General features: G+C 37.0%; 1 protein-coding gene and 1 long non-coding RNA gene across 2 annotated transcripts; one reads left to right on the forward strand and one right to left on the reverse strand.

Moving 5' to 3' along the window:
* The first annotated feature begins 4,060 nt into the window (after window positions 1-4,060).
* Window positions 4,061-5,964, forward strand: LOC120011479. The gene is made up of 5 exons (XR_005471038.1): window positions 4,061-4,088; window positions 4,173-4,225; window positions 4,339-4,406; window positions 4,557-4,645; window positions 5,542-5,964. It is a non-coding gene; the product is annotated as an uncharacterized LOC120011479 (long non-coding RNA).
* A 2,352-nt stretch (window positions 5,965-8,316) lies between these two features.
* LOC120011478 (chloride channel protein CLC-b-like) lies at window positions 8,317-12,101 on the reverse strand. The gene is made up of 6 exons (XM_038862603.1): window positions 11,748-12,101; window positions 11,461-11,661; window positions 11,196-11,373; window positions 10,282-10,814; window positions 8,773-9,922; window positions 8,317-8,684 (listed from the first exon to the last, which is right to left on the reverse strand). The coding sequence occupies exons 1-6, from the start codon at window positions 11,939-11,941 to the stop codon at window positions 8,577-8,579; spliced, it is 2,364 nt and encodes a 787-aa protein (XP_038718531.1). The 5' UTR covers window positions 11,942-12,101; the 3' UTR covers window positions 8,317-8,576.
* Window positions 12,102-12,207: the final 106 nt, after the last annotated feature.

Raw genomic sequence — 12,207 nt, forward strand, 5'->3', positions numbered from 1 at the left:
TTTATGACTTTGATTTTGACTTGTTAAGTTGTTATATATTGAATGAGTAGGTTCTATACAGTTTTATTTTGTTTTATTCTTGTTCAATGTTGTCTTATTTGAAAGCAATTTGCTTTATCTACTATTGATTCACTTCTTTTTCACAATTTTGATGTGGAATATGGGCCTAATTTCATTATATTATATTTGATGTGAATTAGTGGACCTTGAATAGATATATTTTGATAGTCCCGTGTCTTGGCAACTTGGGAGGATACAAGGAGTTGCAAGAGGGGAGCTGCAAAGGCAAGAGGTATGAGATTCTTATGGCAATTCTTGTGTTTTTAATAGAATTTTTGTTTAATTTAAATGAATGAGATTCTTTCAATTGATATCAAAATTTATCATTTATTTTTACTAGATAAATATAATGAAGAGATTTTTTAAAAGGAAACAAACACATGAAAGTGGAAGTTCAAGCGACAATTCTTTTTCGATCCCAAAAGAGGTTGATTTGAATGACCTCCCTTCGGATCCTGTTGAAAGGGAAAAAACTTTTAGAATATTATCCAAATCAAATTGATGAAATCAAGAGAGCATATTTGATTAAGGGGCCTTATCAGCCCTGTGGACATGATTTTCCAAGAAAAAAGAACAAATGGCTGTAGTTTTGCATTTTGTAGATGAGCATGGACTTGTTGAAGAGAGGTTCATTGGTGTTGTTCATGTGATGAAGACTTCAGCTTTGTCCTTGAAGGTTGCCATTGATTCTTTATTTGCTGATCACGGGTTGAGTTTGACGAAAGTTAAGGGTCAAGGCTACGATGGGGCAAGTAATATGAAAGGTGAATTCAATAGCTTGAAAAGCTTGATTATGAATGAAAATGAGTCTGCTTATTATGTTCATTGTTTTGCATATCAACTTCAATTAGCTCTTGTAGCCATTGCTAGAAAGCATGTTGATATTGCGGATTTTTTCAATGTGATCTCTACTTTGTTGAATGTTGTGGGAGATTGTGTAAGCGTCGAGACATGATTAAACAAAATCAAGCAAAACAAATTGCACAAAAAATTAGTGGATGGTGAGATTGAAATCGGAAAAGGGTTGAATCAAGAGTTAAGTTTCAAAAGCGCTGGGACACACGTTGGGGGTCTCATTACAAATCTTTATTGAACTTGGTTGCTTTATTCTCTGCTGTTATTGAAGTGTTAGAAATTGTTTCATCTGACGCTACAGATTCTACAAAAAAAAAACTCAAGCACATGGCCTTTTGAGATATTTGCAATCATTTGATTTTGTTTTCAATTTGCAACTGATGTTGAATATATTGGGGATTACAAATGAATTATCATTGGCTTTGCAAAGGAAAGATGGAGACATATTGAATGCTATTGCACTTGTCAAAGTAGTAAAAGGGCGTTAGCAAAATGTAAGGGACGAGAGATGAGAATCTCTCCTAGGTAAGATTTATGCCTTTTGTAATGTCCACAAGATTTCAATGGTGAATATGGAGGAAGAGTATGTTGACTTTTATCATCCATGGTGAAAAAGTAACACTATTAATTCATATCACTATCGCGTGGAATGTTTTTATATGATTGTTGATATGTAACTTTTGGAGCTTCATGACCACTTCAATGAGGTCAATTTTGATTTGCTTCTTTGTGTGTCTTACCTTGAATCCTTGTGATTTATTTCATGATTTTGATTCTACAAATTGATGAGGTTGGCTCAATTTTATCCCGATGGCTTTTCTCGTACTAATTGTATGACTCTTGAGCATCAATTAGAGACATATATTGTAGATTTACGAATAGATGAAAGATTTAGTCAGTCAAAAGGGCTTGATGATCTTTCTAGACTACTAGTGTCTACAAGGAATCATATTTCATATCCTTTAGTATATCGACATCTAAAGTTAGCATTGGTTTTGTCTATAGCAACAGTAAGTGTTGAAAGATGTTTTTTTGGAATGAATATTGTCAAGACAGATTTATGCAACCGGATCAATGATCAATTTTTTAATGATTGTCTTGTATGTTACATAGAAAAGGAGTTGCTCGAAAATATTACTAATGATGCTTTCAAAATATGAAAACTCGTAGATAACAATTATGATAAATTATAACGTAGTTACTTATTGCTTTATATTATTAATGCATTTTTATATTTATTATTTATAATGTAGTTTCAAATATAATAATTTGATCACTAGACTTTGTAAGTTGTAACACGGTCAACAATTTGACTAACTGGACGTGCATGAAAACTGATCGTGTTACAACTCACAAAGTCCAGTGACCAAATTGTTACTGTTGAAACTTGAGGGACTGAGTTGTTACAGACCTCACATATGTCAGTGATCAAATATATCATTTACCCTTCTAACTTCTAAGTATCATTCAATATTTGAGCTTGGGCTTATGACAAGCTTGCCAATCCATTGTCCACCAAGATATTTTGTGAGGTTTGATAATCCATTGTCTTTTCCGCCAATGTTCCAATTACCGACGTTGCCAATTGCACAAAATGTCTCTTTGCCTCATAGCTCGTCCTCCATCTCCAATCATAACCTGCCGCATGTCTGCGGCGGTAAGTGTGCGCAACCGCCCTCCTTCGAATCATCCGCCTTCTCTTCCACCTCCATCTCCGCTATCCCTAAACTCCACTCTATCTCTAACATGCGCCCTCCAGTGCCCTCACTTCCAGTCATATGTACCCCCTCCATTTTTCTTGACTATACCTCCATCTCCCGTATTTAAGTACAGTAATTAAGTTTTTTTTTTCTGATTCTACTTTTCAGTTGCTCCAGATGTACCCAAGAATTCAATCTCCACCGTCCGCTTATCCTCAACGAGGTGGATAGATTTTTCAAGGGCCAAGGATTTTCTAATTTCTCGTTTCATAGCTCTAGTATGTTCCTGATTATTGTGGCTTTTCTGTTGTCAATTTTGAGGGTTTTGGGTTTAACGCACTTTGCTTCACTTACTATCCACGGTGGGGATGGAGGTGCCGCACAATGCTTGTTGTCCATGGTTCATCAATGGACCCGCTGATTGGGCTCGACCAGTAGGGCACTCACAATGTAGTAGATATCCCTGACTGTAAAGGTGCTTGTGCAAATTTTAATCAAAAGATTAGACATTTGATTTTGTAATTAATCTTTAATATTGCTGGAATTCAAGTTCAAAATCTTGGTATTTGCAGCTCATCATCCAAATATTAATGCAGCAATTGAGCCACTAAGACAAGGTTTGTCCATAATCTGGTTTGATGTTCGTTAGTTTCAGACTAATAGATGATGTGTTGTTATTTGTCTATCCTTTTAGGGATTAGAGAGTTGAATGTTGAACCTTATTGAGTTATTGTTGTCAAAGATATCATCAAAATCTTTGATTTACTTTATTGACATTATTTTTCTTACTTTTCCTTTCTAACGCCTATATAAAGGCATGTTGTACACAATCAACATATAGTGAAATACAGATCTTTCACTTCTCTAACATGGTATCGAAGCCACTCATGTTGAGGCAATCCAGAGTAGTGTACGTACTACCATTGATACAGCACATATTATTACAGCCTTGGTCCAACACTCCTTAGGTGGGATCTTGGTTTTGGGTCCGTCCTCAGTCGGTTGCGGTCTCCTTTGAGATGTTCTTCTCTTTTCTTGAGTTTTGGTGTCCTCCGTGGCGGTGCTCCTTCCGCCGTTAGTCGTGCTCTTCCAGGGGTACTCCTTTGCTCGGACCCCTAGCTAGACCCGATTGCTTCTTCTGCCTTTTCATCAGTTTGAGCATGGTTCCTCGCAGTTCGTTCCTTTGGCCTCCTGCTGCCGTATGGTGGTGTCCATGTTTCTGGCTGCTTTTCCCTGTTGTTTCTACCATCGCTCTTGGTGCTAAGATCTCGGCCCTCTCTTGGAGTCCTTTTACTGCGTTTTTAAGGCTTCTCTAGAGATGGGTCCCTTCTCGGAGTTTTGCTGCTGTTAATCTTACTATTTGCCCTCTTTGGTCCCATTCCGGATTTCTGCGTGTAGTCTTGGTGTTCCTTTGTCTGCTCTCTTGGGTTCCCATGTGGAGACGAGGGGACTGGTGACTATAGATATGTGCAAGTGAGTAATGCATGTAGCATTGTAAGCATGTATATAAACTTCGACAATTCTTTGGTTACTGATTGTAGCCACTCATTGTTACAGATGGCTGTTACAACACAACACGTCTCTTCCAGCCTCAGAGAGAGATAGAAATGGTCAGTCATTAAACTTTTTTATTTTTTATTTTTTGGTATGTTTGATATTCAGTTTTGTAATTGTTTAAATTTCCCTTGTTAAGATTGAAGTTAATTAATTTCTTTGCATCCAGGTTGCTTTGGTTTGTATTCGAGAAATGAGAATTCTCCCAATTAAGAAAAGTTAACTCCATTGACTAATGTGAGATTGTTTCATCAACTTTTTACTGCTTTTGTGGACCTTTTTTCCTTTCCTTTTATCTTTTTATTATGAAATGATATTTGATAGTGTAATACTATTTCAGTTGGACTGAATACTTTCATTTCTCACTATGTCTCTCTTTATGTATAGCAATTTCAGTTTCTATGGAGAAATGGTGAGCCTAGAAGCAATGTTTTATCCATTCTGTATGGACGAACTTTCAGACTTCAACTAACAATGTGAGTCATTATTTCTTTTCCTAGAAATGTAGGAACATATTATTCGTAAAATAGCACATTTTTTTATAATACGTTTGATGAAGACTTCTTTTGTCTTGATTATAAAAGACCAATAAATAACACTGAAACTGGAAGAATAAACTGTAATTACTGGAAGAAGCTTCCAACAAATTTTGTTTCAAGAACATGAATCTTTCATATTATTTGAGGTCCATTAATTGATTTTTCTTCTTTGCTTAATTTATCTAAAGCTACACTGACAATTAATTCCTTTACGTATATATCCATGTTAATAATTCCATTTATGTCTTTATTCACTCATATATTATTGAAAAAAACTACTTTGATTTTCTAAAATTTTTGCACCACAATGCTTCATACCTGTGTTATTCATGTTTGTGTCCTCTTGATGCAGGAAGACCATTAATTTTATGTTCATGAAAACAAAAAATTATTGATGATGAACATCATTCTTATCTTCAACTAGGGTGACCTTTGCCTTACATCAAATAGTTTCACTTTAATTCTTTGTGTTATATTCATTACCTCTACATCAAAAATTCTCGTATTTGCTGCATTCTTTTAGTTATTAATTTTTCTATGTTGCCTCTTAGGTTTTAGCAGTTTAGAATTTTATATTATAGAGTATTGTTGAAGGAATAACACATTATCATCAAGGTTTCTTGTACTCTATTTTAGTATTTTAGTCGGTTTTAGTCTCAAGTCATTTTGGAGCATGTCTTCCTATTTCCAGTGTTGAACAGCTTTCTAATGAATATTGTCAATTGTGAAAATATAATTTGCAAAGAACATGCAGAGAGGGGTTCTTTCTGGAGTCATATTGTTCTTTGAAATATTTGAAGTTTATACCTTACAAAGTTCTTTATGATATTCAGATAATTTTTGGCATTAGATGGAGACACCTTATTGGTGAAAGAGACTTTTGGGAACATGTTGGAGGAACTGACATATCACATATCCATGGCTCCATCCAGTTTTGGCCAAACAAACACACAAGTATGCTGAAGTTACGACTCTGCAATTCCTTTTTCTTTATTTGGTTTTTACATTTTTTTATCTTATAGGTCAGATTACAACTGAACAAAGTAACACATGGAAACAAGCACCAGTGTGCATTATGTTGTGCTTTTGATGACAAAACTCCGAATATACAAAATATGTCAAAACAAAATAGAGTAAGAAGATACAAGATTTAACGAGGTTCGGCACAATTTGTCTACGTTCTCGGACAAAGAACAACGAAGAATTTTACTAATATGAAGAAGATTACAAAAAAGATGAGTTATTGAACTCGAGAACTAACAAACAAATCTCTATACTGAACTCTCTCACCATTGCTTTTACACTCGGCGCTGCTAACACCAGCACTGCAATGCTCGGCTCTCCTCTCCACTCTTATAAAGAAGAAGAGGAAAAACAAACTTTTCCTTTACTTCTTCAAACACAAGTGAGCAATCAAGTTGCCCACAAATACAAACTAAAATTTGTTTCACATTAACTTCAGCTGGGTCCCACATGTGGTCCCGCTTGTCCTTTCATTCTTTACTTGGAGACTTTGATCCGAAACTTTGATCAAATCCTAACACATCATCTGTCTGTTTGGTGCAGCGAATCTGGGAGCGGATCCATTACACCACCCGTTTGGTGCAGCGGAACTAGCGGATCAGCTAGCTAAGTGCCAGCGGATCCGCTAGAGGAAAAGAAGCTCCCTGAGGGAGCTTCTTTCCACAATGCCTCCCTTTTTATTATTTTTTTGTTTTTTAATGATGTGGACCCCACATTATGATTATAGTTTATTATTTTTTAATAATGTGGGTCCTACAAATGATAATATTTCGTAATATTTATAACATTAATTTCTTTTACTTTTTTATTAATATTTAAAACATTAATTTTAGTTTTGACATAAAAACAAATTATAATTAATTTTAATAATAAATTATATTTATTAGCTTAAATATAATTTTAATACTTAGAATTATTTTTAACAGTTTTAATACTATAAAAATATTTTAACAGTTATAAAACTTAAAATAAAGAAATATTAATATTTTATTAATTACAAATTAAAAATATTTATTAATTAATACTTAAAATTAATTTTAATAAGAATTATATTTATTAGATTAATTTTAATATAAAAATAAAAAACTAATATTATTTCAACAGTTTTCCGTCAGCATCAACTTTTACTTCACCAAACACCTCATAGCATATTTCACAGCTTTAAGCTCAACATTTTTTCTACAGCATTTCCGTTAGTATTGAAAATCAAACTATCCGCTCTATCAAACGGACATACATATTTATTTGACACACTTCTGTCCTCTCTCTCTTGGCTATTGAGAAAACAGCAACGCTATCCAAGCGTTGTGGATAGCAACATCAGCTGGCATCTTGTAGACATTTCAGTATTTAATGTATGAACTATCATATTCAATTTATAGTTTTACGTCATAAAATTCATCATAAAAATATTTTACATGTCCAGCAACCCGCTTTTATTTTTATTGGGTTTCTTCTTTTAATAGTGAAACTTAGAAGTGATAGGTTCAATTCATGAAAACAAATTCAATTCTTAGAAACAGCCTCTTCACATATTATATGAGGGTAAGGTTTGCGTACATCATATATGTTCTCGATCCCACCCACTGCGGATGCCTTTTCGGGTGTTGTCTACTTTCTTGACTTTATTTGTATTGAACTTTCCAAGGCATTAACCAGATCAGATTTTTGATCCTTATAGAAATTTAACTTTCACTACACCTGTCAAATTATTCGAAGCTGGTGATTTCAGTCACAAATCAAACAGGAACCCCTTTCTTGGCTCATGGGATCAGATGTGGTGGTTGTTGATCCTTCGAGAAAAGGACTGCATCCATCTCTTATTGGCGCATTGCGGGATCTATCATCGGTGGAGCGTAAAGCAAAGTCATTATCAGAGAGGTTGGACATTTCATCTGGCTTTGACTACTAAAATTCAGGGACTTATTACTCGTTCATATAGGAGTGCTCAATTGGAGCCAAAATTGCAGAACCTTTTTGTATGCAAGTTTCAAATGCTTTTTTTTTTTTGGTCAATTTCAGTTCTTACGCAAAGGAGAAAGAAGAGAGGAGACCATGGATTTTACGTGCAAGGGAAGCTTCAGTTAAAATTGGAAGCAATGCAATTGTGGAGAACAATCAGTCATATAGCATGGTTTTTCCTTGTTACTGTTCAGTGACAAAGGATAACCACCTTTGATTATGCAAATATTACCTGCATTTTAAACTGTAGATGAAAGCATATGTATATATTGGTTATTGCTGAGACAACGTTCCTGGAACCACTGTGTTTTTTTAATGCCATGAGATAAGTTATATGTATTTAGTATATATTCTTTTTATTATATTTTTCTCTGTTATATGTGCACTAGATGTGTTTTCTGGTTATGATTGCAGCATTGAGGTCTTGGCTCAAAAAAAAAAAAGAAGAAAGAAATCAGGAAGGAAGAAAAAAGAAAAATGTGTGAGGAACCAATTGTAGACTCAGCTGAATTTTTGAGATGGTCGAACATGAGCATGACTCGGGCCAGTTGCATGTAAGATGGTGAGGAAATGTGCAGAATCAGCCAAAAACATAGGAGTAGGATTACCAGATTGGGCATGGCTGCATCAGAAAGATATCACTAGAAGCTATATATTTGCCACGTTCGCAATCCGGTAAAAGATGAGTTTTCCAATTTACAGAAACATGTCTAAGAAAGGTGTAAATGAATAAAATTATGCTCCATCTTTGTTTCCACAACTCTTCTATAGAATTTGATTGAAAAAATTTGGAACTCAAAACTTAGAAAATCGTAGAAGGAATATAAAGCTGATGTGTCCTGTTCTGAAAAACTGCTGCTGCCATATCTTCATCAAGAGAAATTTAGCCCTGCTTCTCCCTGCTCTTGGAGTTTGCAAGATGAGGGAAGGCGGACAAAATGTTGTGGGCCCTCAAATCCTGTCTGGTCAAGATACCAATGACTGGAGGGATCTGCAAGGGGGTAATACCATTAGATAAAGTAAATTGAAAGAGAATAAAATGCTCATTGTGATGTGTATGGATAGAAATTTGAACTTACCCCAGCTGCTTGATACTTGGGCACGATAAGCAAATGGCGTAGACCCACTTGTCTAAAGAGCACCATAGCTTTTGCCACTGACATACTCTCCACCACTGTGTATGGAGTTGTGTTGGTGAGAGGATGTAAATCAACATACATCTCCATTTCTTCTCTCGTCACAGGAACCTCCTCAATCTTTCCTTCCCGCTCGGCCAGGTCAACCCAGGTAAATTTTTCTCTCACTTCCCATTCTTCTGTTCTCCTTTTTTCTTGCAGGAACCACTTTTTCTTAAGCACTTTCAGAAGGTGAGCTCGTAGGATCAGCCCATGTAGTTCTGTTGCGCCAATTGCCGATCCTGTCGGTGGTACCACGTCATTATCTATGACAGGGAAGGCATTGTGTGTAGTATTTTTGAGGACATCCACAATACGAGCGACCTTTTCCACTCCACGGAGAGTAACTACTGGTGGTTTGGCATCAGCAAGCTCACCGACAGTGATATTTCTCATCCATGGTTCAGGATTTGCATCCAAGAAAGGAAGACCTTTGAGATGCAGAATAATCTCATAGATGCTTGGATTGAAGCTATCTCCGACAGTTTTGGCAATGAGAAGGACTATCATGGTTATTGGAAGTAGCAAGAGGTTATTGGTTAGCTCAAGAAATATTACACAAAGTGAGACAGTCATCCTCATTGAGCCTGCCATAAGGGAGGCTGCACCAAGAACAGCGAAAAGCCCCTGATCAATGGTGGTAGAAGTTCCCATGGCAAGACCAAGCAGGCGGCCGTATGCTGAACCCATGAGAATAATAGGAAGGAAGAGTCCGGAAGGCACTGCAATTCCGAATGTAATTAATCCCAAGACACAATACAGTGCAAAGAATATTAGGAGGGATGTAGGATGGAATTCATTCGAAGTGTTGGAGGAAAAGATATTCCGGACAGCATCATCACTGGTGGTAAGGAGGAGAGTGGCTAGGTCATTGTAGTACCCATCTGGGCAGTTGAACTGCTTGAAGTTGCCCGATCGTCCATTGGTGGGACATTTCTCTGGGAAGGATTGATCACATTGTGTGCATTTGGCGAGAAAAGGGAGGCAATATAGGCACACTGAGGTGAAGAGTGAGACACTCAGACTGAGAAGCAGCTTATGAATTCTTCCCTTCCTGCAATAAAAAAGAGGGTGGTTACTAGCTTCAAAATCAACATAATATAGTGGGGTTTTTATTTAAAGCCTTAAGAATGCAAGTGCATTCTTAATTCCGAAATTGAGTACTCACTTTAAGGTTTTAGATCAAAGTGATAACTAGGGATTTTTTCTTACTTGCTAAAGAAACTTGATTAAGCTTAAAGTGTAGTGTTTGGTTGTCCAGGCGAATACTAGGCTATTCTGTGCTTGATTTTGGGGTTGGCTCCTAATTTGGTTTAGTTGTTTTTTCAGTTTGTGTTTGGCTGCAATGTAGCTCCCCTCCTTTAGAGGATATGCAAAATGATTGGACAGAGAGGTCAGAAACAGGATTCTTACTCATTAATGATGTTGTAAAGTCTGAGGACCTTGTGTAGAAGGTGATTGTAAAGGCTTCCCAGAACTCCTCCTATGATTCCAATGAGAGTTACAGGGATTATATCCATCACATGGTATCGTACTGTAACATTGCTCACATCAAACATGATGAGCCCTCCTCTCCCGAAAAGTCCACATTTTCCAGAGTTGCAGATTTCAATAAAAGCCCTGAGAACCACCACCACAACTGCTGTGCTGCAAAACGTTCTCCAGAGGAGTGCACTTCTCCACCATGTCGCAACCTCCTCGAGAGCAAACAAGACACCGCCCACTGGAGAGCGGAAAGCTGCACAAACCCCCGCGGATGAACCACAAGTAATAAGATCTCGGCGGTCTCTGTCATTGTTAAAGTAACGAAGCCAGCGCCATTTAAGACGGTAATTATCAGGCCCTCCTTGTCCTAGCAAGGAAGCAATGCAGCTACCAATGTGCACCAAAGGTCCTTCTTTCCCCAGATCCAGGCCAGCAGAGACGGCTCCGATGCTTCCAAATATCTGATAAACATGATTGGTAGCTGATTAGATATTTTAGATTCAAGTTGATTTCAGTTCCGATAATGTTACACTCAGTTTGGCTTCATGTTAGTTTCAAAATATGCATCATATTGAATCCAGTCTTTACACAAGAACATGCGGAGAGACTCTTTCTAGGAGTTACAAGAGTAAATCAAAAGGTCATAGGTTCAATTCCTAGAAACAGTGTCTTCATATATTATGTTGGGGTAACCTGTCCCCAATCCCGCTCATTGCAAGAAGCTGGTGCACAGGAGTTCACCTTTTTTTATTTTATTAAATCCAGTCTCTCTTAAAGCAGGCACCAAGAAAGGGAGGAACAAGAGATACATTGTGCCAAATCTGAAGAATTTGTGTACCCACCTTTACAATCAATGTTGTAGCACCAAACATGTTGGGGGTATCAACTCCATTAAGGTAAGCTTTGATTTCAGGTATCCCAGGACCAGCCGCAGTGGGTGCGAAGCACACGCAGAGAAGAGAGGCAAACAAGGTCAGGAAAAAATTGACTGCTGTGAAATAGAGCAACCCAGTAAGGTACCTGCAGATTATTGAGATTGTAAGAACCATGAAGCTGAAAGTATTTGGAGGAATTAGTGATCAGAAGAACAAGGTGATGTTACAAAACCTTTTCTTCTCTATTTGACTGATAACAGCAAGAAGTTTGTAGCCAGCAATGTTTTCCACAGCAAGATTGATAATGGTGGCAATTAAGCCAGTCAAGAGTCCAACAAGGAAGGCCAATGACCATTTGGAGAATATGTATTGCAGCACCTGAACTTTGGATCTGGTTCTCCAATCATGCTTAAAGAGATCATTCTCATTGATCCTGCATAAAATCAATCCATGTCAATTCAAGTTGCCTCCTGTAGCAGTGCAGAGCCTAAAGTGGAGAAGATTAGAGAGTGTTATTACTCATAGTCTAAGCTCTCAATATGTGAGACTTTGGCTCCAACCAAGGCAAGTGGATTGGAGGAGAGTGTTCTGTTCCTCTTGAGGAGCGGTTGTTGCAGTGTGTTGCTCTCCGGGTCCCTTTCTCCTTCATCAGCTTGGCGTTCCAGGTAATTGGATGTTGTTGTTTCTGACAATTGCCTTGATCCTTCCTCCATTGCCAACACCCTTAGAAGTTCTTGCTTGTGCTTCTGTTTCTGTTTTTGGATTCAAGCAAACTATGCTCCTTGTTTTCTTGGAGTACGAAATTGAAGAATTCAGTTATCCACTTATAATGCAATCTGATGTCCCTCTCCTAGTTTTGTCCAAGATTATGGCATATACAATTGTACAAAAATTGTGTTAAAAGGAATTTTTTTTAAAAAAAATTACTTGGGACCCATTTCTTGAAGATGACCGCCTTGGACTTTTGGTAATAAATTAT

This window comes from Tripterygium wilfordii, chromosome 12 (assembly GCF_013401445.1).
Source record: "Tripterygium wilfordii isolate XIE 37 chromosome 12, ASM1340144v1, whole genome shotgun sequence".
In the NCBI taxonomy this organism is placed as follows: domain Eukaryota; kingdom Viridiplantae; phylum Streptophyta; class Magnoliopsida; order Celastrales; family Celastraceae; genus Tripterygium; species Tripterygium wilfordii.

Coding starts and splice junctions, on each gene's coding strand:
- LOC120011478 (XM_038862603.1), bottom strand. CDS start 11,941: ATGGAGGAAGGATCAAGGCAATTGTCAGAAACAACAACATCCAATTAC. Junction 10,815..11,195: donor CTACAACATTGATTGTAAAG/GTGGGTACACAA, acceptor CATGTTTATCAG/ATATTTGGAAGCATCGGAGC. Junction 9,923..10,281: donor CTTTACAACATCATTAATGA/GTAAGAATCCTG, acceptor TTTTTATTGCAG/GAAGGGAAGAATTCATAAGC.